Source organism: Diplotaxodon limnothrissa, linkage group LG8 (assembly GCF_057381915.1).
Source record: "Diplotaxodon limnothrissa isolate DT_005_m linkage group LG8, D_limnothrissa_male_GT1.1, whole genome shotgun sequence".
Lineage (NCBI taxonomy): Eukaryota > Metazoa > Chordata > Actinopteri > Cichliformes > Cichlidae > Diplotaxodon > Diplotaxodon limnothrissa.
The window spans coordinates 31,968,625-31,993,520 of record NC_140603.1 but is presented as its reverse complement, the minus strand read 5'-3'; the positions used below and the strand labels follow the sequence as shown (position 1 = coordinate 31,993,520).

The 24,896-nt window shown below is 43.9% G+C and overlaps 3 protein-coding genes across 3 annotated transcripts; 1 reads left to right on the top strand and 2 right to left on the bottom strand.

The window, feature by feature from the left end:
* The first annotated feature begins 457 nt into the window (after nucleotides 1-457).
* On the top strand, nucleotides 458-6,486 carry lipf (lipase F, gastric type). The gene is made up of 11 exons (XM_085361723.1): nucleotides 458-550; nucleotides 1,059-1,187; nucleotides 3,168-3,279; nucleotides 3,547-3,745; nucleotides 3,826-3,935; nucleotides 4,021-4,157; nucleotides 4,271-4,417; nucleotides 4,550-4,621; nucleotides 5,379-5,447; nucleotides 5,544-5,654; nucleotides 5,782-6,486. The coding sequence occupies exons 1-11, from the start codon at nucleotides 458-460 to the stop codon at nucleotides 5,902-5,904; spliced, it is 1,302 nt and encodes a 433-aa protein (XP_085217849.1). The 3' UTR covers nucleotides 5,905-6,486.
* A 440-nt stretch (nucleotides 6,487-6,926) lies between these two features.
* Nucleotides 6,927-24,658, bottom strand: LOC146627436 (renalase-like). The gene is made up of 6 exons (XM_085360291.1): nucleotides 24,483-24,658; nucleotides 8,563-8,668; nucleotides 8,341-8,483; nucleotides 8,073-8,231; nucleotides 6,996-7,169; nucleotides 6,927-6,940 (listed from the first exon to the last, which is right to left on the bottom strand). The coding sequence occupies exons 1-6, from the start codon at nucleotides 24,598-24,600 to the stop codon at nucleotides 6,927-6,929; spliced, it is 714 nt and encodes a 237-aa protein (XP_085216417.1). The 5' UTR covers nucleotides 24,601-24,658.
* Nucleotides 17,191-18,801, bottom strand: LOC146627437 (uncharacterized). The gene is made up of 2 exons (XM_085361103.1): nucleotides 18,460-18,801; nucleotides 17,191-17,576 (listed from the first exon to the last, which is right to left on the bottom strand). The coding sequence occupies exons 1-2, from the start codon at nucleotides 18,717-18,719 to the stop codon at nucleotides 17,306-17,308; spliced, it is 531 nt and encodes a 176-aa protein (XP_085217229.1). The 5' UTR covers nucleotides 18,720-18,801; the 3' UTR covers nucleotides 17,191-17,305.
* Nucleotides 24,659-24,896: the final 238 nt, after the last annotated feature.

The following is a 24,896-nucleotide window of genomic DNA, read 5'->3' as shown; positions in this document are numbered from 1 at the left end:
CACAGAAGGACGAACAAAAACTTTCCCGGGGTCAAACGGAAACAACTGCTGCACATCCGGATAGAATTTCAAAATAATCACAGAAAACGTTTAAAGCGTTTCTGCATCTACGTGACATAAAATACGACAAACGGTGTATTAAAGGTTCACATGAAATAAAATCCTTACAGTCCATAACACTGTTCATGGTTTAATTAAAATAATACATGTAATACATAGTTACCACATATTAAAACTCTTTAACGCTGAAGAAAAATGTATTTTAATATGACTGAAAACAACATTATCATTATTGTGATTTAAAATGTAGAGTAAAATATAAATGAATTAATATATGGAATTTTAAACAGCCCAGCTTCAAACAACACAGGTTACTATTTCCGGTCTGATCGTCGGAGCCCAAACGGTTAACACCTGAGTCCTGTTTCTGGCCAGCAAATCACAGAGAGCCTCTCTCATGACGTCACGGGGGCAGATAAAAGGGAAAAGCAGAAGAAGGCGCAGTCCGCTGATGATCGGACGCCTCAGAGAGAGATCGGCGCGAGGACAGGTGAGTGTAACCGCTTCTTAGCGTCGTTACCTGATTATTAGAACAACCGTCAGGACCGAGAGGTTTATGGGGACCAGAAAGTGAGTTCCGGTGTTTAAACTGCTGTAAATGCCAAACTGATCGCTAACATTACGTCATGATTTTGGCTGCAGCTGCTCCATTCTGCACCTGCGTAACGACCTAGTAGAAAAGCGCTGTATAAGAAGCAGTCGTATGACGTCATTCTGAGCCAGCGGTCCAGTCAGAAAATGCCGTTTATGCAGGCAGCAGCTCAGACTCTCTGATCACATGCTTCTGTGATTATTGATTATCACAGATCAGCACACAGTCATCAGACTGAATCTGACCACGTGATCCTCACAGCAGAGTCTTCTTCTTCTTCCTTTTCAAATCAAACAGGACTCAGTTTTATTTGAACCAAAGAAGAAGGAAAAATTCTTTCTTTTCAGTGACCCACGAACGCACCATCCTGACACTGTGTGTGTGTGTGTGTGTGTGTGTGTGTCAGACCATGCTGTGTGTGTTGGTGTGTGTGTTGTTTCTCTCGGCTCTCGTCCACAGCGGGCCAGCCGTCAGCAGAGCGTGGCGCTCCGATGACCTGCAGCAGGAGCTGGACCCTGAAGTGGACATGAACATTGTGAGTTTCCATCACCTTTGGAACATTTGGTCGTGTCCAAATTCATGGGCTGCATCCTCCTGAGGCCGCGTCTGTAGGCTGATTACGTCACAGCGACGCGCTGTGTAAATCGGTTTGGCTGAGAATAAAGTCACAGTTTTGACACAGCTGAATAAACATCAAACAGAAAACTATTTAAACAGAAGGTGAGACGGTCGAAGATTTACGCCAGTGTCCTGTTATATTTTAGATAGCAAGGAGCAGACGGCCGAGTTTATTAAACTCCACCGAGACAGCGGTGACGCTAAGCAGAAGGCTAGACCGTCCTATTTCACAGCTGCTCACTTCCGGCCTACCCGACCTTCTGAGGACCCGGCCCACGTAGACCGCGAAGGCCGGGTCCTCAGGAGGATGCCGCCTATAAATTTGGACATGTCTTTTGAGTGAACCTCTGACACAGGAAGCTCTAAACCTGCAGTTCCTCCAGCGTGCACCGAGGCTCCAGTAGTCAGTCTCATAGACTCCCATGTTAAAACTTTACTTCCTGTCTGTGACGTCCGTGCTGGGCGGAAGCATTTCAGTCGCCATGCTGCGATGTGTTCGGGTTCTCTGCTCCTGCTCGCTGCTGTTTGTCTCAGAAACTTCATTGAAACAGTGTAATTGTTAGAGCAGCGTGCACTCTGACCTCACTCTGACCTCGTCGTTACAAACCATGTTTAATATGAACGCCAACAACAGGAACGGGAGCTTCATGGCAGGAAGTGAGGAAAGGGTCTGCGGGTGTTTCCAGGATGTCACTGTCATCTCTCTGTCCTTTCACAATAAGAGCCCTGACTCTTCGCACAGTGGCCTCAGTTGATGGACTCTGAACGATGAGCTCAGACTGTTTGTTCACTGCAGTCGCTGAACTCTGACCGTCTGACTCATCAGGCTGTAGGAAGACATCAGCTGTAACTGTTGACCCGTGACCCTAGGTTACCATAGCGATATGGATATGAAAATCTCCTCGTGATGTCCTGACAGAAATGAGTCGGTGTGAGCGCCGTCTCAGATTTATGTCAGAGTCAGTTTGTAATGCTGACTTTGATAAACGCTCGCAGCATTTCTGTGTAGCTTGGACACTCGGGACCTGGCGTCATCACGTTGTCATACAGGTGAGCTGTTTGTACTGAAGCCTGCCTTCACCTGAGCTGTCAGACACACCTGTAACTCTGGAAAGAATCAGAGAGATGCAGCTGATGGAGCTGAGAGCAGCGTGGAGGACCTGACGAAGACTCCCTGACCTTTGATTGGTTAAAGGTGAATGAGCTGGTCTCTGTGCTGCAACAGAAACACGCCTTCATCAGGTAACCTGTAACTTTGCACCTGCAAACCGCCACGCTGGTCTGCAGTAAGTGGAACGTAACCAACCAATCACTGATAATCACTGCGACTGTGCATTGATTGGTTAGTCACATGACTGCAGCTCTTGCATTTTAGACAAAGTAAACTTTGCAGGTCACGGGCATTGAGATTGCACAGGGTCTTTTATTTTGAAATTTCACAGGGCTCTCAGCTGTTTCTGACTTTAATTTCACATTCAGCGGATACACTGCAGCGTCATCACATCGTTTAAAAGAAGCAGCGTCCTGCGGTGCACTTGTGTTAACGGTCAAATAACCTGAGAAACGAGGCGAGCGCCAGTGATCTGAGAGACAGGCGACGGCTGGTATCCAAGGAGACGGCTGATATCCAGTGAACATCTCGGCTCACGTTACTAAGCCCCGCCTCCCCACACAGGGAGGAGAAGTTTTTCAGAGACCGCACTTGGACCCAGGTCCCAGTTGCGGGTCTTTGATTCCCACATCATGGTCTTGCAGGCACAGCGTCAGGTCATGTGATATGTCGTGTTTATTTCGATTTTTCTTGTCTCTGCTCTGTAGTTTTACACACTGACCTCACTGTTTGAAACGTCCACATTAACGTGTGCGTGCGTGTGTGCGTGTGTGTGTGTGTGTTCAGACAGAGATCATCCGGAGGTGGGGTTACCCAGCAGAGGAGCACCAGGTGCTGACGGAGGACGGGTACATCCTGGGCGTGAACAGGATCCCGCGGGGACTGAAACCCTCCAAAGGTCAGGCGGAGGCTCTTCCTTCTCTGTGAGCACATTTGGTTACGGTGCAAACAGGAAGTTTTGCCATGTCATCGAGCTTCACTTCCTTTTTACAGCAGTCCTGATGAACTTTGTCCTGAAGTGATTCACGTGATCTTTCGCCTACATTCACTTGACCTTCCTCTTCTCCCTTTAACGTCATGCTGGGTCTGAATCCAGATGTGGCTCTGTAGAAACCTGGCGTCTGTTCCTGGCAGGTTTGATTTGACGGTTTGTGGTGTCCTGCAGGTGTGAGGCCGGCGGTCTTCCTCCAGCACGGTCTCCTGGCTGCAGGCAGTAACTGGATCACCAACCCACCGACCTCCAGCCTGGGCTACGTGCTGGCGGACGCGGGCTACGACGTGTGGATAGGAAACAGCCGCGGAAACACGTGGTCCAGGAAACACCGCACGCTGAGCCCGTACGAGGACGAGTTCTGGAGGTTCAGGTACCCGCCCCGCTGTCCTTTCACCTGCGCAGGTGTCAGCGAGCATTAACATGACAGAGCTCTGGTGTTTGTCTGTGCAGCCACGATGAGCTGGCTCTGAAGGATCTTCCAGCTGTGGTCGACCACATCCTGAAGGTGACTGGCCAGGAGCAGATCTTCTACATTGGACACTCTCAGGGAACCACCATAGGTGCTTTTACTTTGAACTGCGGAGGTCCTGATTTCTGTCCCCAACAGGCTTCCGTACATGGAATTAATCTTCTCTTCGTTTCCAGCATTCATGGCGTTCTCCACGCTGCCAAAGCTCGCCAGCAAGATCAGGCTGTTCTTCGGATTGGCTCCTGTGGCCACTGTCGCCTTCACGGGCAGCCCCATGGCCAAACTGTCCTTCCTGCCCGACGCCGTCATCTGGGTACGAACCAGTCACGTGACCACCAGCTAGTCGTGTTCTCGTCGTTTGTCTGATCGCCGTCACATTTACAGAGTCAATAAGCTTTGTCTTGTTGTTTCTTGTTGGCCCCACAGGACCTGTTTGGGAGGCGGGACTTCCTGCCCCAGAGCGCGATGATTAAATGGTTGGCCGAACACGTGTGTGCGAAGCATCTTCTCAGCGAACTGTGCGGGAACATCTTCTTCGTCCTCTGCGGCTTCGATGAGAAAAACCTCAACATGGTTCGTGTCTCGCTGGGAAGCAGGTGGTGACCGAACGGGCACACCTGGACGTTAATCAGAAACATCTGAAGTTTTCTGAAGATAATTAGAGTCAGAGCTGTTTGTGATGAAGGCCACATGGCTGTGTTTCAGACTCGGACTCCGGTCTACACCACTCACTGCCCGGCTGGGACCTCAGTCCAGAACATGATCCACTGGTCCCAGGTAACACACACACTCATACCTGCCTGTGAGTACATGTGGGGACCTTGATGTTGCTCTGCAAATACAGCCCACAGTGTGTGTCCACAGTGTGTGTCCACAGTGTGTGTCCACATGCCACCTCTTGGTTTGTGTTTAATGTTTTTGGTTCAGTAAACGAGAGCTCATTTGAATATTTCATTTTGTTCTTTGAGAAATGCTCACACGGATTATTATTCATTGCTTTTAATATTGATTGGCTGAACCTGGGTCACATGACCCTGTTTTATATTTAGTACACTATTATTGGTACTTCTGCAGCACAGTGGTTAACACTGTTGCCGCACAGCAAGAACGTCCTGAGTTCAATTCCACCTTCAGGCCGGGGTCTTTCTGTGTGGAGTTTGCGTGTTCTCCCCGTGTTTGCGTGTTCTCCCCGTGTTTGCGTGTTCTCCCCGTGTTTGCGTGTTCTCCCCGTGTACTCTGGCTTCCTCCCACAGTCCAAAGACACGCAGTTAGTGGGGATAGGTTAACTGATGAATCCAAATTGCCCATAGGAGTGAATGTGAGAGCGATTGTGTGTTGGCCCTGCGACAGACTGGCGACCTGTCCAGGGTGGACCCCGCCTCTCGCCCTATGACAGCTGGGATAGGCTCCAGCGACCCTGAAAAGGATAAGTGGAAGCGAATGGATGGATTATTGGTACTAATTTTTGTAGCTTTCATTCTGCTCTGGTGTGCCTGTACATGGGGCAGGTGTTAATAAAGTTTCCTGTATTCAGGCCGTCCACACAGGAAGACTGGTGGCGTTTGACTTCGGAGCAGCAGGAAACATGAAACACTACAACCAGGTGAGTCCACAGCACAGCAGGGACTCCTACAGACTCTGAAATGTCACCTGGTCCCTCGCTTACGGTCTCCGTGTCCTCCTTGTGTCCCCTCTGCAGTCCACTCCCCCCGAGTACCGTGTCCAGGACATGAAGGTTCCCACCGCTCTGTTTTCAGGGGGACAGGATACGCTGGCGGACCCAAAAGATGTGGCAGTCCTCCTCACTCAGGTGAGCATTACCTACGAGATTTATTCACATTAGGCGATGATGGAGTACGGCGGGGGCGTGTCCTCGAATCTGATCATTAATGAAACAGGTGGAGGGGCCAGCCCGGATAACAGCTGTGTGTCTGCAGGTCCCTAACCTGGTGTACCATCAGCACATTGAGCACTGGGAACATCTGGATTTCATCTGGGGGCTGGATGCTCCGGAGCAGATGTTTCCTGCTGTGCTGAAGCTGCTGCAGGAGTACCGATAGAGGGCGAGAGCAGCGGACGCCGCCCGCTGCAGCGTGGTTTATGGTTTTATGGAGACTGAGTTTTGACACTTCTTCCTGCAGCAGGATGTTTCTGTCCCGCCCTCCCTGCCTGGACCTGTCATATCACCTGCAGCTTTAAAGGCGATCGAAGCACGCTGCTGCATGTTTAAATGAACAGTCACTCTGAAGCGTTTTCATGGACCGCGTTCTCCTGCAGTTTGACTCACTTCTGCCGGGAACCAATGAGAGAGCAGCGTTGTCACGCTTCAGGTAACTATTTGTGTCACAATCTAACATTCAGCGTGTGAACAGGTCGCACGGCGAGCCCCGGGGTGCTCTGCTCAGAAGCAGCACGTCAGGTTGAATGTGTAGGACCAGAGCTGTGTGTTGGTCAGTGCAGCTTCTTTTTGCTACTTCCTGTTTTTAGCATGGAGACACTCGTCCTGAGGACAAACTGTGAAAATGTGGATGTGAGAATAAGAAGTGAATCTGCAGTTTCAGTCACCTGTGTGCGTTTTTTAACTTGCTGTGTAACCATTTTTACTCATTATGATGGTGTTTCCTAAATAAAACCATTTTACGACCACAGCTTGTTTTCATTCCTCCTTTTTTGTCTGACAGCTCTTAATTTGAAAGTTTTAGTAGTCGTGACCTTTACCATGGAAATCTGAAAGGTAAAGTAAAACAAACAGCTGGAGAGTTTCAATGTAGTTTACAAGTTTATTCAGAAATAAAAATGTTACTTTGAAATGTTTCATCACCCGCTTCATTTCATGTTGACACTTTTATTATTATTATACCTGTTCGTGTAACAGTCCCAAAGCACACCTCTGCTGACAGTATAAGAACTACAGATAAACGGCGAACTCTCAAATACTGTTGCCTAGCTTAGCACAAAGATTAAAAAATGAGGCAAAGCTATTAGCAAAATGTAACGTAAAGTGTATCCGCTGAATGTGAAATTAAAGTCAGAAACAGCTGAGAGCCCTGTGAAATTTCAAAATAAAAGACCCTGTGCAATCTCAATGCCCGTGACCTGCAAGATACAGGTGAGAGGAACATACAGGGGAGCAGACAGACGACGGACACACCTGCGCCGCGCTTCTTGGAGTCCACAGCGACGTAGCGGATGCAGCTGCTGTTCGTGACGTACTTCGCGCCCCAGGGAACTTTCACGACGGCGTCGGGGGAGAAGAAGAGTGCGAGGGCGAAGCGGGACGAGTAGACAACGCCCTCCAGCTGCTGCCTCTGCTGGACAGACAGCACTGACAGACAAGGAGACATGGGCCAATCAGCAGGAAGCCCCACCCCCGAATCACCACAGAAGAACTCACCTGTGTGTGTGTGTGTGTGTGTGCGCGTGTGTGTGTGCGTCACTCCAGACAAACATGAAAAGTCTGCTGCTGTTTCATTCTTGGCTTAGAGCTCAGAGACAGAAACAGGCGGCTGCCTCTCTCTCACACACACACACACACACACACACACAGGTTATTATTAGATGTATGTGTGTGTGTCAGCGCAGAGGAAATGGGCGCTGTCTGCTCTCAGCCAATCAGAGAAGCTGAAGGTGACATCACCATCTAGAAAGCCACATGTGGAGCTGCTGCTGTTCTGCAGCAAGTGCGCGCACACACATGCTTGTATTTCTGTCTTTGTGAGGACAGTAGTCACTACCAAGGACCACACACACACACACCCACACACAGCGGTGTAGTGTTGTGAAGAATCTATCAGCCAATCAGAGCTCTGGAAAATTACTTAACATCAGAGTGTGCTGATCGTGTATGTGTGTGTGTGTAAACTGTGGGAGCAGGAAGCAGTCAGCACCTCTTCAAAATAAGAGTCCAGTGTTTGCGCTGCTCTGAGGTCAGCGGCTGGACTGGAAGGATCGTCCCGTCTGCCCAGGTCGACCTTTGTGATCAGAACCTCAGAGTTATTGATCACAGCGATGAACATGGGTCGTGTCTAACAGCTGGATCTTCTCCCTGCAGCTGTTGCTGCCCCCGTGTGGCGGAATGGTGTTACTGACTGAGACGCCACACCTCAGATCTCACATTCGTGTCAGTGTCGATGAAGTCTGAGACCCGTGTTTCACAAGACGTCATTTTTTTACCTCATAAAACATACACCGAGTGTGTGTGTTTCCTTGTGTGTTCTGGCCGTCTTACATTGTCCCAGGTCTCCCTGCAGCTGCAGGATCTGAGGGACCGGCATCGTCAGGACGACGGCGTCAAACGTCTCACTGGCTCCTGCCTTCCTCTCGACCTCCCACGATGCACCACGGCGATACAGGCCGGTCACGTGATGCTCAAGGAACAAATCGGCTCCTGACACACAGACGAAGACTCAATAAAGTTTAATTCCAACTGAATCAGAGTCAGCCTGTGCGTTTCAGGTGAATCTGATTGGACAGTTGACCAACAGGTGGACGTTTACCTGACTGTGACAGGAAGTGCTTGACGATGCTGCTCGTGCCCAGTGGCGTCACGTAGTTCTCGGTGCCCTCGTGGTCCTTCAGACCTTCGATGGGACAGTCGAGGGGCTGCAGGAGGCCCACAGAGAGGAGCTCCGAGTAAAACCTGCACACGCACGGTCAGCCTGCCTGAAGCCCCAGCTACAGAGGCGTACTGGCCCTTTAAGGCAACAGGTGTGCGTTACCTGTGGTGGGTGCGAGCGTAGGCGGGCGTGGCTGAGATGTACTGCGCTCCCAGATCAGCCGATTGAGACGAGGCGTCGGGAGCGTGGCTGGTGGACATCCTGCCGCCTGCACACAGACTCCCACTGTTCCACACATTTTACTCTCTCAAACCAACCAGCCACTTTATTAACTGCTCGTTAACACAAATGACTAATCAGCCAATCACGTGGTAGCAGCTCAGTGCACGCAGACAAAGCTTTTATTGAACATAAAAAAGTGTAGGTGTAACTATCTGCAATATTAAAGATGAATATATAAAGAACAAAAATACGCAAAACAGAAGGAGAAAGAAAAGGAAATGAATTCATAGGCTGATCCATTCTGAACATTATCCCGTCACACCTGTGTTCTATAGTGGCTGCAGACAGCTTTACTCACCTGTGACTCTGGAGCTCTGAGAAAGTGTTTACGGTTTGTAAAGCAGTTGGAATTTAGTGTTTTTTAAAGTAAAGCGGGGTCATCAGCCAGTGTGTTTATTATTCAGGGATACCCCGTGACATGAATCCCGTCTGTAGGCGAATATGATGGCAGACAGTTCACGACTGAAGCTGAGCATCAGGAAACGTCTCCAAACCAAAGTCAGTCGCAGGTGGGTTTATGATGTTCAACACAATCAAATTACACAAAACCTGATTATGGGGGACAGCCCTCTTTTTAATCTGGCAGCTGGAATTTCATCATCTGTTCAAACTGAGCCTCAGGATGATGAAGATGATGTACAGGAAGAATCACAGGGGGTCTGACCTGGCACCAGTGTACCTAATGAAATGTCAGGTGAGTGTAAACAGATGCTGGTGGAAGCTCCTGTCTCTGTTACAGGTGAGGGTGTCTGTGGGAATGACAGCTACCTGCTCACCAGAACCTCTCGCCATAAGAACAGTTTCTTCCCCTCTGCTGTTGGACTCATGAACATAACCTGTAGCATCCAGTCGAACTGAGAAGGCCAGAACTGATGGTTGTTGAATGACCTTTATTATTCCTTGCCGTGTATCAGACAACGAACCAACGTAAGAGCTAGACAAACAAATAAAACAATTACCATATTATTCATGTAACAGCATCTTAACCGCTCATTACGCTGGTCTAACCGTTTTCTATTAAACTATATAATACATATTATGCATTTCAGATTTCTCAAATTAAATCTTATACATTACAAACCTTGTTCCCCTGTCGACTGTAGCTAGAACCATTTGTCTTCGTACAATTTAACTATATCCCTCTCTCCCTTTTCTCCGTTAGCATTAATTTTTCACCTTCTTCCGTCTTTCTGCACATCAAGCCGTTTACCGTTAAAACATTCACTTCCGGTCCCACAGGAAGTTACCAAAACAAAAGCACAAACGTTACATTACGTGAATGTGGGCCAGCTTTACACATCTGCCGCTACACTCCCACCAAATTATTTGCTGATACAAACAAATAAAACACAAATAATTTCTAAACAGGTAACTTAACAATGATAATACCTTTGTATATGCAACAACAAATTCTCATCGCATTTTAACTGCTTAGTGCATCTTGTTTTTCACAACTTTCCAGCAGTAGAACCAACTTATGAACTGGGCGTTCCACTGTAGACATCTTATGCAAACGTTCACCCTTTTTACTAAGGTTTCTGTCTGCAAAGGTTACTTTGACCTTTCTCACAAGTCCATCTTCGTCTGTTATGGTGTCCACAACCCTACCAAGTCTCCATTGGGATCGTGGCAGTATTTCTTCCTTGTCCATCACTATGTCACCTACTTGCATATTCCTTTTAACAACATGCCATCTCTGCCGGACCCTGATGTTGTGCAGATATTCTCCCTTCCATCTGCTCCAAAATTGCTCCGTTAGGTATTGCACCTGACGCCATTGCTTCCGGGCGTACAGATCCTCTTTAACAAACTGTCCTGGAGGAGGCAAGGCTGTTGTGGTCTTCATAGTTAGGAGATGATTTGGAGTTATTGGTTTCAAACTGTTTGGATCATTGAGATTGTCTGTCGTCAATGGGCGGCTGTTTACTATTGCAGCTGCTTCATAGAGAAAGGTTCTGAGCGATGAATCGGTGAGTCGTCTCTTTGCGAGAGCGAGTGTGGCGTTGAGGACGTTTCTCACAGTCCGAATTTGTCGTTCCCATACTCCACCTGCGTGGCTAGCATGGGGTGTGTTAAACACGAATTCACATTGTTTCTCAGATAGAAAGATTGTCAGTTTTTCAGTGTCTATTTCATTCAGTGCTGCACACAGTTCATTTTTGGCACCTACAAAGTTAGTACCTCGATCACATTTTATTTGTCTGACAGAGCCTCTCAGAGCTATAAAGCACCTTAGTCCATTAATGAAAGCGTCCGTAGTCAGGTCTTCTAACATTTCTACGTGTACTGCTCGTAAATAGAAACAAGTGAAAAGGAGAGCGTACCTTTTGTTTTCTTTTCTTGCTTGTTTGGTTAGGAACGGGCCGAAAACATCCATACCACAATATGTGAAAGGCGGAGAGTGTTCGACTCTTTCTGTGGGGAGATCTTTCATTTTTTGTCCTTCCACAGCTCTCCTTAGTCTCCGACATGTCACACACTGACGGATGTAGTCTGATACTGTTTGACTTAGCTTGGGAATCCAATAACCGTTGGACCGTATTTCGTTCATTGTGAAGCTCTTTCCTTGATGATTTATTCTTTCGTGACAGTGAGCGATTATGAGTTTTGTAGTATGATGGTCTCTTGGAATGACAGTTGGATGTTTGAATGTGTTAGGAAGCGATGAGTGTTGTAGCCTTCCTCCCACCTTGAGCACATTGTCTTCGTCCAAGAAAGGATCCAACTTGTAAATTTTGTTGCTCTCATGTAGTGCCTTTCCTTTGCTTAATGTCTTTATCTCATCTGAAAATGTTAGTCCTTGTAGGTTTTTGATAATCACCATTTCAGCGTTTTGTCTTTCAGTTACAGTGCTGAGTGACTTTGATTTGTCTCTGAGTAGGAACCGCTTGAGACGTGCTATGGCACTGACAGCGTGTGACCAGGATGAGAACCTTGTGAGACGGTCACAGAGACTTCTGTGTTCTGTAGTTTGGCTGTTGAGTGTTTGCACTTTTCTCACCTCTGGATCTCCCACCAAAAGTTCAATAGACTCTTTAGTTGGAAGATTTAACTTCCTTTCCCATAAGAACTGAGGGCCTGTGAGCCAGTTTGATGATAGCAGTTCCGCTACTGATGTGCTCCTTGATGTTATGTCAGCGGGGTTTTCACTCGTCGGTACATAGAACCATTGCTGTGGTGTAGTATTGTTTTGTGTCTCGCCTTCAGGTCCATTATCATCAATCTCTTTGGCATCACCCCTTTGTATAATGTCATTCATGTATGTGACATAGTCTCTTTTGTATTTTTCATCACGCATTGGTTTACATTTGAGCTGATTGAGTCTGCTCTCGGCGAGTTGTCTGTTATCTGGCATTTGTAGCCTTTCTTTAAATGGCAATGGCATTTCATAATGTCCCTTTTCTGCTTGTGTTATGCCTTGTTCAAGTTTCTCAAGAAACCTAAGGTCGTCTTGAGACACCGTCTTTTCGTTTATTTCGTTTTCTTTAAAGTCCCTTTCTAGTGCACGTATTGCATCTGCGGGAGTACATGGAGGCATTTCTTTAACAGTTATTCTGTGACAGAGACTCCTTGTTGTCTCTGATGCACTGCATGGCACTGAGTTGCCAACTATGCTCCATCCTAAATCAGTTTGGATGGCATATGGCTCATTGTCTTTACCTAAGAGTACTTGTCTAGGCGCCAGAGCTTGGGGACAAGTATAACCTATCAGGAGACTCACCTCACAACTGAGGAGCGGTGGGATCTCATCTACAATGGACGACAAATGGCTCCACAGTTTTGCCGTGTCACATGTTGGTATGTGTTCTCTATTTGCAGGTATGTAGTCCTTTGTGTAAGCAGTTGGGAGCCTTAGCACAGTTGCTGAATTGTAACCTCTCACTAGAAGATCACACACCTTTCCGCTGCCTACTACTGCATTTTTACCCATCATCGTGGTTAGTCTGAGTTTTACAGGGCACACATTTGCTTGCAGTTTCTGTGTTACATCCTGATCTATAAAAACAGTGTCACTCTGCGTGTCTAGTAGCGCATAGACTAGTTTTTCCCTTTGTGGATTAGCAGCCGTTGAGACCCATACTGGGACTATCATGGAGGTGCTGACTGTGTGTTCTGCTCTAGCGACATTTAACGCTATGGCTGTTGCACTTTCAGGTGAGTTCCCTTGTGTTGCGTTGTCTATACTCACTTGAGCTTGCTTTTCTCTTTGCAGACTGATGCTGTAGTTCTCATCGTGAAGACAGGTCGGGTGTCTCTTAGAGCAGGTTTCACAAGTGAGGCGCCGTTTGCAGTCCTTAGCACTATGACCTTGCTTTAAACAACCATAACAATGTTTATTGTCCTTTACATGTTTCTTTTTCATTTCCAGGGTCATTTGCAGAAAGTTTGGGCACTTTATAAGTGGATGCAACTCTTGGCACAGTGTGCATGAAGAACTGTTGTATATTTTAGTCTTTGCATCTCTTTCAGTTGTGTTAATGTTAAATACACTTGCCTTGTTTCTTTTGACTTCTTTTGTGTTTCTTTTGTCATCATTTGTTTCCGGGGAGCGAAGTGCATGTATGGAAGTGACTGGGTTACATGCTACTTCTGCTTCAAGCGAGAGAAAGGAGGCAAATTCACTAAAGCTGGGGAATTCACCACCGCCCATGAGTGTCTTTGTTACATGCCTGTTCCATCTTGTGTTTATCCAGTCTGGCAATTTATGCAACAGTTTCTGATTTTCTTCACAGTCATTGAGTATTTGCAGTCCTTTCACGTGAGGCATAGCAAGTGTGCATGCATTCACAAAATCAGCAAAGTTCCTTAGCCCATCAGCATCTCTCGACTGTATTTTAGGCCAACTAGATAAATGCCCTTTGTAGCACGAAAGGCTGGCCATACCTTTGGTTTAACTTTGCCCAAGCATCGTTATACGCTTCTTCATCATTTCTGAAGAAAGTCCCTTCAAGGCACTTGCGAGCTGAGCCAGTTACATACCTTTTCAGATAGTACAGTTTATCTGCTGCTGACATGCCAGTTTGTTCAATAAGTGACATGAAAGTGGATTTCCATTCAATAAATTTTATTGGCTCACCACTAAACATCGTTGGTTCTGGCGTGGGGAGTCTATTTATTCTTATGCTGTCTTGTACCGCCTGTGCAAGCTGGCTGACACTAGGAGGGGTTGTTGGCGCCGGTATGGAGTATGATGGTACAGTGTGTTTGGGTGTGTGCTCTGGGTTCACCTTTTCCATCTTAACTGAATATGCATCATCAAGTTGCGACAACTCTCTGTTGTAGGCGTCCAACCTGGCGCGAGCGGCTTCCACCTCCCTTTCGGCTTTCAGGCGTTCCAACTCTGATGTTTGAACTGCCATTTGTTTCTTATGCTCCTCTTCTAGAGCCTTTATCTTTTCCTTCTGTCTTTGTTCCTCTTGTACAATCTTGTACTCTGCCTCCTTTGCTGCTAGTTCTGCTGCTGCCTCTGCTCGTTTTGAAGCAAGATGTGAGGCTGAAGACAGTTGGCTACGTTTCGATGCTGCAGTTGAACCATAGATGGATTGGGCATAATCATGTTCTAATAGTCTGCGTAGACGTTTTCTTTCATATTCTCCATCAAAATCTCCATCTACACCGCTTATTCTTTCCAGGATGACTTTCACGATGTCATGAGTAACTGCTTCACATGCATCGGTTTTTCTTCGTATGTCTGATGAAGGTGCAATGTGACTTCTCATTTCAGTGTACAACTTTAGCAGTTCATCTTTTCTTTGCTCTACATCATCTGCAAGATCTGCCATTTCTTTCTCTGAAATGTCCAACTTTAATCTTTCTCTTGTTTCTCGCACTCGTATTTTCCATTGTTCATAAAGAGTTAATAGTCTTTTTTCTTTTTTACTTATCTCTTCTTTCTGATAAGTTAGCATTTTTTCGGTTGGCACCTTGGCTCTTTCTGAACGCCTTGGAATCGCAGAGTTACTTTGAGCTTTATCTTGTGGCTCATTTAATATTTGTTCTTTGTTTGCAAACTGTTCATTAATGTCTTCTTCTGAATCCTCCATTTTAACTTTATTTTCCTTATGCCTTTCGCCGTTTTGTTCTCTGACCTGCTTCTGCCATCTGCTGGACGTTGTGGGAATTGCCGTTAAACCTTGAGCCCTCGTGGTGTAGCAAAATGGCGGCGGTCAAGCTCTTACTGTAGCATCCAGTCGAACTGAGAAGGCCAGAACTGATGGTTGTTGAATGACCTTTATTATTCCTTGCCGTGTATCAGACAACGAACCAACGTAAGAGCTAGACAAACAAATAAAACAATTACCATATTATTCATGTAACAGCATCTTAACCGCTCATTACGCTGGTCTAACCGTTTTCTATTAAACTATATAATACATATTATGCATTTCAGATTGCTCAAATTAAATCTTATACATTACAAACCTTGTTCCCCTGTCGACTGTAGCTAGAACCATTTGTCTTCGTACAATTTAACTATATCCCTCTCTCCCTTTTCTCCGTTAGCATTAATTTTTCACCTTCTTCCGTCTTTCTGCACATCAAGCCGTTTACCGTTAAAACATTCACTTCCGATCCCACAGGAAGTTACCAAAACAAAAGCACAAACGTTACATTACGTGAATGTGGGCCAGCTTTACACATCCGCCGCTACATAACCATATGACTGTTCCCACCACTAACGGTGTGTTCACACCGAACGCGATGGACGCGAATAGAGCGTCAGGTTTACATGTAAAGTCAATGGAAAGGCGCGATGACGCGCGATTGCGGGTCCCGCGAAAATTCGGAAGCAGATTTGCGTCGCCAAAACGCCAAAACGCGTGAAACGCGCGTCAGTGTAGCGCGTCTGGCGCGTTTGACTCGCGAATAAAACCACGCGCGTGAGTTTTTGTGTTGCATTTTGTGCATACGCGCGTTTCGCGTCTACCGCTCGAGTTGGAAAAATCTGAACTCCAGCGTCAAATCGCGCCGCGACAACCAATCAGGAGCCTGGTGACGTGGCTGTTACCTAGGTCAAAGGGGCAGATCCAGCCAAAGCCTTTCATACTTCAATGGAGGGGAAGGCTAATCAATGCGGTAGCAAACAACTCGGAGCTGTACAACACCAGCTGCTTTCAGTACCGAGACAGGAATAAAAAGGACCGAGCTTGGAGGAAGATATGTGAAGAGATCGGGCAACCTGGTAAGTTCATTCATTTCTCTTTTGAAAGTTTTCACTGACCCGGGGAAGCCGCACAAAAGCTAGCAAGCCACCGCTATTTTCCCACTGACGTACAAATACCGTTCTGCTTTTATGCATGTTATCATTTAGGAATATATTTTATTGTTTATTAATAAACAGCACACAGTGGTCCCGCTGTTCATCCGTCACTGCTTTGCTTTTTCGCTGATTTTTTATTGCACAGTACAGCATTGCATTCTGCAGCCTGATTGACAAATCTCCTGCGCTTGCCAAATTTATCACGTTTGGTTTTGATAACCATCGCGTCCAATAGAAAAAACAGCACAAAAACACCCATAACTATGAGCCTCATTCGGAAATAGACACCTGCACCGTGAGGGAAAAAGGCGCACGAAAGTGGCGGGCAGATGAAGACAAACCGCGGCATAATAATACTTTTACGTTTTGCAATCTACAAAGGTTTGCACTTTGAGAATCAATTGTGAGAACTGTGACCAGGGGCTAGTTATTCTGAGAACCCCTGCAATAAATGAGGGACCACTGTCTACTCTACGATTATTATATCGAACCTGTTAACATTTAATACTGTATTGATAGAACCAACTGATTCTGCAGCAGAGCATCCCCAGTCCCTGAGCTCCTGCTGCTGCACCCACAGATATGTACAGCAAGCACTGATAGCTTTTTACTCGGTGGGATTTCCTTGTGATCACCTTTACTAAATATCTACAACCAATCTGATTATATCCTGTTATTGTTTTTTTTTTTTTTTCAATGTTGAAATTAAAATCTAGTAGCAGCCTTCTCATTTCTTTGTGTTTTGTGCTGTTTTACAGGCCCACAGAGGAGGACGGCTCCGAGGCAGATGAGGGACGGGTCCCAGGACGGTCCATCGGCGGTGGAGCTGGCCACCCTGGAGTCCCTGAAGAGGCCACACCAGTCTCCAATGGAGCATTTCCTCCTCAGCCTTGTTCCTGCTCTGGAGAGCAGCTGGTCCTTTTTATTCCTGTCTCTCTGTAAATTCTTATATTTTATATATTTATGTTTAGTGTTTTTCTGTTTGAGACTTTTAATATTATTTCAAATAAATGTTTATAATGACTAATGTCTCAGTTCTACTACACAGCAAATGTTGGCACACAACTTGACACATGTAGACTTTATTTCATATTATATACTAATGACAAAATATACTAATACAGTGGGATGCAAAAGTTTGGGCAACCTTGTTAATAGACATTATTTTCCTGTATAAATCGTTGGTTGTTACAATAAAAAATGTCAGTTAAATATCATACAGGAGACACACAGTGATATTTGAGAAGTGAAAAGAAGTTTACTGGATTTACAGAAAGTGTGCAATAATTGTTTAAACAAAATCAAGCAGGTGCATCAATTTGGGCACCACAAAAAAGAAATGAAATGAATATTTAGTGTATATCAATGTGTGTGTCTCCTATATGATATATGGGGTGCCTTTGTCTGGATGTGCTTCCCATCCAGAGCTGCACAGCACAGAGGAAAGTTCCAGCGCTCCTGGAATCCCTCTGTGATGGAGCGCCAGTCTCCAGGTGAAGGCACAGCCATGAAGTCGTCCACTAGACAGTCCCAGATGGACGTCGCTGCCTGGGGGGTGATCTGGCTCACCGTGGACACACCGACTCTGAAACTGAACGCGATGGTCCTGAAGGAGTCCCCGGTGACAAGGAACCTGGACAAAATTGTTCAAAATCAGTATTATGTGTACTGCAGTTACAAAATACATTATTCAAATTCCAAAATACTTTTGTGATGTCAGATATAAATCACAAAACTTAAATCTTACATAAAACATTTTGTAATTATAAGGATAATTACAAAATGTATATTAGATAATATCTAAAACAGTTGTGTTTTGTTTTAACTTTAACATATCATAATTTGATTGGTAGCAACTTTCACAACTACAGTGAGCCAATCACTCATAATTCCTAAACATGTCAATCAGGTAGGAATGAAGTGAGACATTAATAGAAATAAAGAGTTGTGTGTTGACATGTAGCCCTTTCCTTGCTTATTAATATTTTTGAAAAATTAATCTGTGATAAGACAGCTTATCAAGATAGAACCATGTAACTAGAGATGAACCAAACTGTTCACAGTTTTATCTAACTCTGTTTTAATAAAGGCTGTGACCCCTGCTATAGAGTCTGACAGCTGCAGGGATTATATACAAATATTCAACTATCCCAGAATTAAACCAGGTCTAAATAAAAAGGAGTGAGTATCACTACAAAGGTTAACTCAGTGGTCCTAATGCTACAGTTTGATATCAGCAAACACCGAGCGCATACATTGATGTGACACCACAGCCATGCTATCATTCAAACACTGATAACAGCATAAATCGAATTAAATCGGGACTTGATGAGACCTTCTGAGTATCACTAGAAATATTATAAACAGTCGTCTTTGTACCACAGTTTGCTTTCAGTAAACACCGACAGCATTCACTGTTAGCATAGCACATCCATGTTAGCAGTGTATAACTGGATGGATTAGCATATTAGCACAGATATCAATAAAGGACTACCGTATTAAATAGTTTTACTAACCTCAGGCAGACGGACAGGCGCTCTGCAGGTGGGATTGAGCGTCTGTAGTTGGTGTCTAGGCGGGCAATGCTGGGACCGACGAGGGAAAGCAGGTCCTCAAACTGGCCGACGGTGATAGCGCTGGAATCGGCCGTCATCCAGGCGCAGCTCCTGGAGCAAGTGGTGAAACTCACCAAACTGCTCATGCCTCTGGAGGACCTGATGGACCCAGGTACGGCGAGGACGTCTTTTACGCTGCTGCTCTGCTCTCCACAGTACATAGAGAAGGGAGACTCTCTCTTCAAGCGCTAGCTCGATAGCTGCCATCTTGCAAAGATACCGGTCTGGCACAACTCCCTCCCACATTCCTCCCACATTTCCGGTTCACGCGCGTCAAAATATGATATTTTGACGCGCGATGGATTTTTCTTGGACACGCGTTGAGACGCGAATGTACACGCGTCAAATTAGGGGCGTTTGGGGCGTTTTATTCGCGTCCATCGGTAACACATGACCCTACGCTGTGTTCACATGTTTGCACTGATCACCACCTGCACTCATGTATATATTTATCTACTTAGCACTTTTAATTCTTATTTTTATGTCTATTTAAGCGTTATATGACGGTATGTTTGCACTAAGTACCGCAGCAATTTCCTAATGTTGTAAACCTGCTCAACATTTGGCAATAAAACCTTTCTGATTCTGCTATATACACTGACGTCATTCGCCCTCAGCAGGTGATCACAGCCGAGCCGAGTTACAGAGGAGGCTCCTCTGGTACACAAACGCGTCACTAGTGTTCTGCGGCGTGTCCGTGTTCCCATCACGGCACCGGAAACGGAAACTGTGCAGTTTTATGAACGGACTTCTGTCTGTCTCACCTGCGCCCCTCGCGGGGACTGGGAAGATGGCGGAGTGAGCGGTTCAACTTGAGTGGGCTCCGAGGCTTTTCCTGAAAAGAACCTCCTTTATGTCTTGACCGCAATCAAGTTAACCGGAATTAGAAGCAGACTAGTTATACTTCATCTCTAAAACTCAAAAACTTCCTCCCTGTGTTTCTCTCCGTCATTCTCGGCCACCTTCTCCGAAGCGGCGAAATGGCTAACATTAACAAAGATCATGGCTACCACCTAGCGGCTCTTCGACAGGCGTGCGACGAAGAAGATATTGAATGGATGGAACAGCAGCACGACTTATCACAAGACAGACCGCAAGCTGATCGTCACCACACACCAGTTAAAAGTCCAAATCCTAAAAAAATGAAGGCTAACGAATCGCAGACGCAAAACGAAGTTTCAAACACAGTTCTCCTCAATGCTATCCAAAAACTGGTATGTAAATTTGACACCCAAAGTGAACATTTAAAGAATTATGAATTCCAGTTGCAAGAAAACACCGACGCTGTAAGAAAAGTAAAGGAGTCCGTGGATGCTAATACGGAAGATGTTAAATCTGTGGTGGAAGATGTGAAACGTATTAAAACGCAGATGGCGACGCTGAAAAAAGAGAACGAGGCTCTTCGTGAAATGTGTCTGGAGCATGCTAGATACAAACGGAGATGGTCTTTGCTGCTAACTGGCGTTCCTGAGAAGGAGGGGGAGAACACGAGAGAAGAAATAATCAGAATTCTGACCAAGATAATTCCTGCGAACGCCGAGCAGCTGTACAACACAGTGGATACAGTGCACCGGCTGGGTCAGAAGGGACGAGTTGGTGACAAACCCAGGCTGATTGTCATACAGTTTGCCATGAGAACTGTTCGAGACCTAGTGTGGAAGATGTCCAAGGAGGCGAAGCTCTGCAAGGAGATGAAGATTCGGTTTAGAGAGGACTTTTGTAAGGAAGACAGAGAAGCCCGCAAACGTCTGTGGCCGAGGGTGGAGGAGGCAAGGAGCAGAGGGCTCAAAGCTTTCCTGAAGGACGGATATGCTGTCATCGATGGTCGTCAAATCAAAGAATGAAAGAACTTTATAACGACCTAGATAAGAAGGTATAACTGTTCAACTAAATTTAAGCCGGTAACTTGCTCAATGGTCCCTGACTTTGACTGGGTCTATTAGTTAATAGGAGGTAAAATGTTCCATTGCCTTACTCTAGTTATTACAGCACTTTCAAGCTATATTCAATGGTTCTTTCAATATTTTCTTTAAATGTTCGAGGTTTAAGAAGTAACATAAAGCGTAAAGCGATTTTTCTTTTTTGTAAGGAACAGCCTAACACGAATTGTTTTTTATTTCAAGAGACACACAGTAGTAAAGATGATCATATATTTTGGAGAAAGCAGTGGGGAAGCGGTGATATTTATTTATCTCATGGTACCTCTCATTCAGCAGGAGTGGCTATTTTTCTACATCGTTTTAATGGAAGAGTTCTTGATCATAAAGGTGATGAGGAAGGTCATTGGTTAATGGTTAACATGGAGTTGGATGATACTAAGTACATTTTAGTAAATGTTTATGGGTTCAACAATAGAGCTAAAAACAGGAAATTGATTTCTGATTTGAAAAAAATGATAGAAGAATGGAAGATCATCTATTCAACTGAAAAAGTCGTTGTTGCAGGTGACTTTAATATGGTACCAGATGAAAAACTGGATAGATTTCCAACTAAATATAACTCTTCTCATTTTAACCAAATATTAATGGATTTCTCCTGCACCCTCAACCTAATCGATATCTGGCGTAACTTAAACCCAGAAAAACTGCAATACACCTGGAATAATTCTGAGCGCTCTCAATGCTCAAGACTGGATTATTGCTTAATAACTGGTAGTCTCTTCCCCCTATCATCCAACTGTAAGATTCTTCACTCCCCTGTTACTGACCATTGTGCCATAACACTTTCAATCTCCCCGGATAATAGATTATCAGAACCGAAGAATTCTCACTGGAAGTTTAACAGTAACCTCTTACGAAGCTCGTCTTTTTGTATAAAAATTAAATCATTGATAGGAGAGGTAAAAGCAATGGAGGATTTTTCTTCTACTAGTAAATGGGAATGGTTGAAGTTTAATGTCAGAAAAATTGCTAGTGAAGAAGGAAAATTAATGGCTAATAAAAGGAGACAGAAACAGGCTGAAATTACTGCACAAATAAGTTCATTGTGCAATTTATCACATCTGACAGAGGAAAACTCTATAGAACTAAACCAGTTGCAGTACAAACTAGATGAACTTTATATAGACAAAGCAAAAGGTGCCTTCATTCGCTCAAGGGCTAAATGGATTGAGGAGGGGGAAAAGAATTCTTCTTATTTCTTTAACCTGGAGAAAACTAGACAAACAAAAAAAACTATAATGAAGTTACAAATTAATAATACCCTGACTGAAGACCAACAGACTATAAACAACTATATCACAGAGTTCTATTCAGCCCTCTACACTACAAATTATTCCAGTTCGGAGACTAATTCTTTTTTTAGCTCTATCCATGGAAAAATTCCTCAAATTGACTCACACTTCAAAAATCTCAATGAGTCTGAAATCACTTTAGCTGAATTGGATGCTGCTGTTTCCCAAATGGCGAATGGTAAATCACCAGGTCCCGACGGAATCACGATTGAATTTTACAGATATTTCTGGAATGACATTAAAGATCTATTACTAGAGGTATTTAATGAATGTATAAATGATCAGATGCTATCTCCAACTATGAAACGAGGAATAATTTCTTTACTTCCTAAACCAAACAAGGACCCTATCCTTTTAGATAACTGGAGACCTATCACACTTCTTTGCTGTGATTACAAATTATTAGCTCATGTCTGTGCCAACAGATTAAAAACAGGAATAACTCAAATAATAGATGAGACACAGTCAGCCTTTATAAAAGGACGTCATATCCATAATCATACCCGTTTAGTATTAGATATGTTGGATTACAATCATTTAATTCCTCATGATAGCCTTATTTTATTTCTTGATTTCTTTAAAGCTTTTGATTCTTTGGAGCATAATTTTTTATTTAAAGCTCTGCAGGCTGTGGGTTTTGGTCCCAGATTTGTTAGTGTAATGAAAATGTTGTACAGAGATATAACAAGTAGTATTGCACTCAATCAGGGGTTTTCTAATAGTTTTAAAATTCATCGTGGCATTCGGCAGGGATGCCCTATTAGCCCGTTATTGTTTATTGTTGCAGCAGAAATGCCATTTATATCAAACTCTCTCCAGATGTGGAAGGAATAAACATTCTTGATAAAGAATTTAAAATTAGTCAATTTGCTGATGACACTGCCTTATTTCTAAGGAATGTAAATATGGTCTCTACTGCAATTAATAAAATCCTTTCATTCTCAAAAGCATCCGGCTTAACACTAAACCTTAAAAAATGTGAAATCTTAGCTGTACACAGCTGTAATCAAAATACTATTAACAATATACCAGTAAAAGAGGAGGTAAAATACCTTGGTTTAATAATCAGTAAAAATACTAATGATCGAGAGAATAATAACATAACTCCTAGATTAAATGTAGTTAAAAAAATATTTAATCATTGGTTAACACGTGATTTATCCATATTAGGTCGTATCTTACTGTCTAAAGCAGAAGGACTTTCAAGACTCATATACCCCTGTTATTCAATTTTTACATCTCCTAAAATGATTAAACTGTCCAATTCTATTATATTCAGCTTTATCTGGAAGAATAAAACACATTATATACGCAAATCACAACTAGTTAAAGACTATGAAAATGGGGGCTTGAAAGCTTTAGACTTTGAATCTATTATTGCTGCATTCAGGCTCAGATGGATAAAAGACTGCATTTCCTGTCCTCAATCTATGTGGTACCATATTCCAAACAAACTCTTTAATAAGGTCGGGGGGTTAGATTTTTTGCTCAGATGTGATTATGAAATATGTAAGATTCCTCTTAAGTTGTCTAGTTTCTATAAGCAAGCTTTGAATTTTGGGAAACTAATTTTCACCCACAATTTTTCACCTCACAATCCTGTGCTGTGGAATAGCAGGGTTATAGTCATCAATAAGAAGTCCTTATTTAAATCAGACTGGTATGATAACGGTGTATGTTTTGTTGTTGATCTGCTTGATAGAAATGGAAACTTGCTATCTTATGAAGAATTTATTGATAAGTATAAAATAGAGATTTCATTTAATAATTATAATAAGGTTTGTAAAGCGATACCCACACCGTTGTTAAATCTTATCGTAAATACTTTAAAGTATTCATTAATAAGAACATGCTTACCTTCACTGACGATAGGTAATACCTCAATAAAGGACAAACAATTTAATAATAAGTTCATCTCTAATACCTTTAAGCAAATAGTATTCTGCAACTACAATGTCAATGTCAGACATGACCTTGATAGCATGTTGAAAGACAAGTCATTTTCTTTTTACTTAAAATACCCACTTGCGCCTAAAATGAAAGAAACACACTTCAGAATCATATCAGGCATTTATCCAGTTGGAGAATTCCTGCATAAAAGGTTTAATTTTGAGGCCGACTCTTGTGCTTTCTGTTCTTCCGATCCAGAAACACTAGAGCATCTATTTTTCACTTGTCAGTATGTTAATGCTTTCTGGTTTGAAATACACTGTTGGGTTTCACTCAGAATTTCCAATGTACCTGCCTTCACATCTAAGGATATTCTTTACTTTATGGACAATCTGGATTCTGAAATCTCAGATGTTGTCAATTTTGTAATAGTGCTATGTAAGTTTTTCATTCATTTATGTAAGTGGAAGAATGCCTCTCCTATGTTTACCGTCTTCTTGAATTACTTTTGTCAATACTTTAAGTCACTTAAGCTTATTTCAAATATGAACAAAAAAACTGCTGTACTATACTGTAAAATCAAAAAATACTTGCTCTTCTAATTTTCTTGCCTGTGTCAAAAGGTCTATGTTCCTTATTTCTTTACCCTAGAAACTTTTATTTTCTCCCTGTAAAGTTATGATGACTTGCTTCACCATCTTTATAATGTAAATTGTTACAATTCTGGTCTGTTTCCTTGACTTGTTTTGTATATGGAAATTTGTTTCAATAATAAAAAAAAAAAAAACAAAAAAAAAAAAACCTGCGCCCCTCGCTTTGTCCCACACCACAATCCGAACCGTGCTCTGCAGCTCTCTCCTCAGCAGACATGCGCACAAGCTGCCCGTCAGGCCCGCACCCACGATCAGAACCCGGGACATGTTAGCGCGGGAACCGAGCCAGGCTAAACCTGCAGAGACCGGGTCCGAACGAGTTACGAAACCGACACACAGAAGGACGAACAAAAACTTTCCCGGGGTCAAACGGAAACAACTGCTGCACATCCGGATAGAATTTCAAAATAATCACAGAAAACAGGTGAGTATATTAAAGCGTTTCTGCATCTACGTGACATAAAATACGACAAACGGTGTATTAAAGGTTCACATGAAATAAAATCCTTACAGTCCATAACACTGTTCATGGTTTAATTAAAATAATACATGTAATACATAGT

Coding starts and splice junctions, on each gene's coding strand:
- lipf (XM_085361723.1), top strand. CDS start 458: ATGACGTCACGGGGGCAGATAAAAGGGAAAAGCAGAAGAAGGCGCAGT. Junction 551..1,058: donor AGAGATCGGCGCGAGGACAG/GTGAGTGTAACC, acceptor TGTGTGTGTCAG/ACCATGCTGTGTGTGTTGGT. Junction 1,188..3,167: donor CTGAAGTGGACATGAACATT/GTGAGTTTCCAT, acceptor GTGTGTGTTCAG/ACAGAGATCATCCGGAGGTG.
- LOC146627437 (XM_085361103.1), bottom strand. CDS start 18,719: ATGTACTGTGGAGAGCAGAGCAGCAGCGTAAAAGACGTCCTCGCCGTA. Junction 17,577..18,459: donor CGCCTGTCCGTCTGCCTGAG/GTTAGTAAAACT, acceptor AATTTTGTCCAG/GTTCCTTGTCACCGGGGACT.
- LOC146627436 (XM_085360291.1), bottom strand. CDS start 24,600: ATGTCCCGGGTTCTGATCGTGGGTGCGGGCCTGACGGGCAGCTTGTGC. Junction 8,669..24,482: donor GGACAAAGCGAGGGGCGCAG/GTTTTTTTTTTT, acceptor GTCTGTGTGCAG/GCGGCAGGATGTCCACCAGC. Junction 8,484..8,562: donor TACGCTCGCACCCACCACAG/GTAACGCACACC, acceptor GTGCGTGTGCAG/GTTTTACTCGGAGCTCCTCT.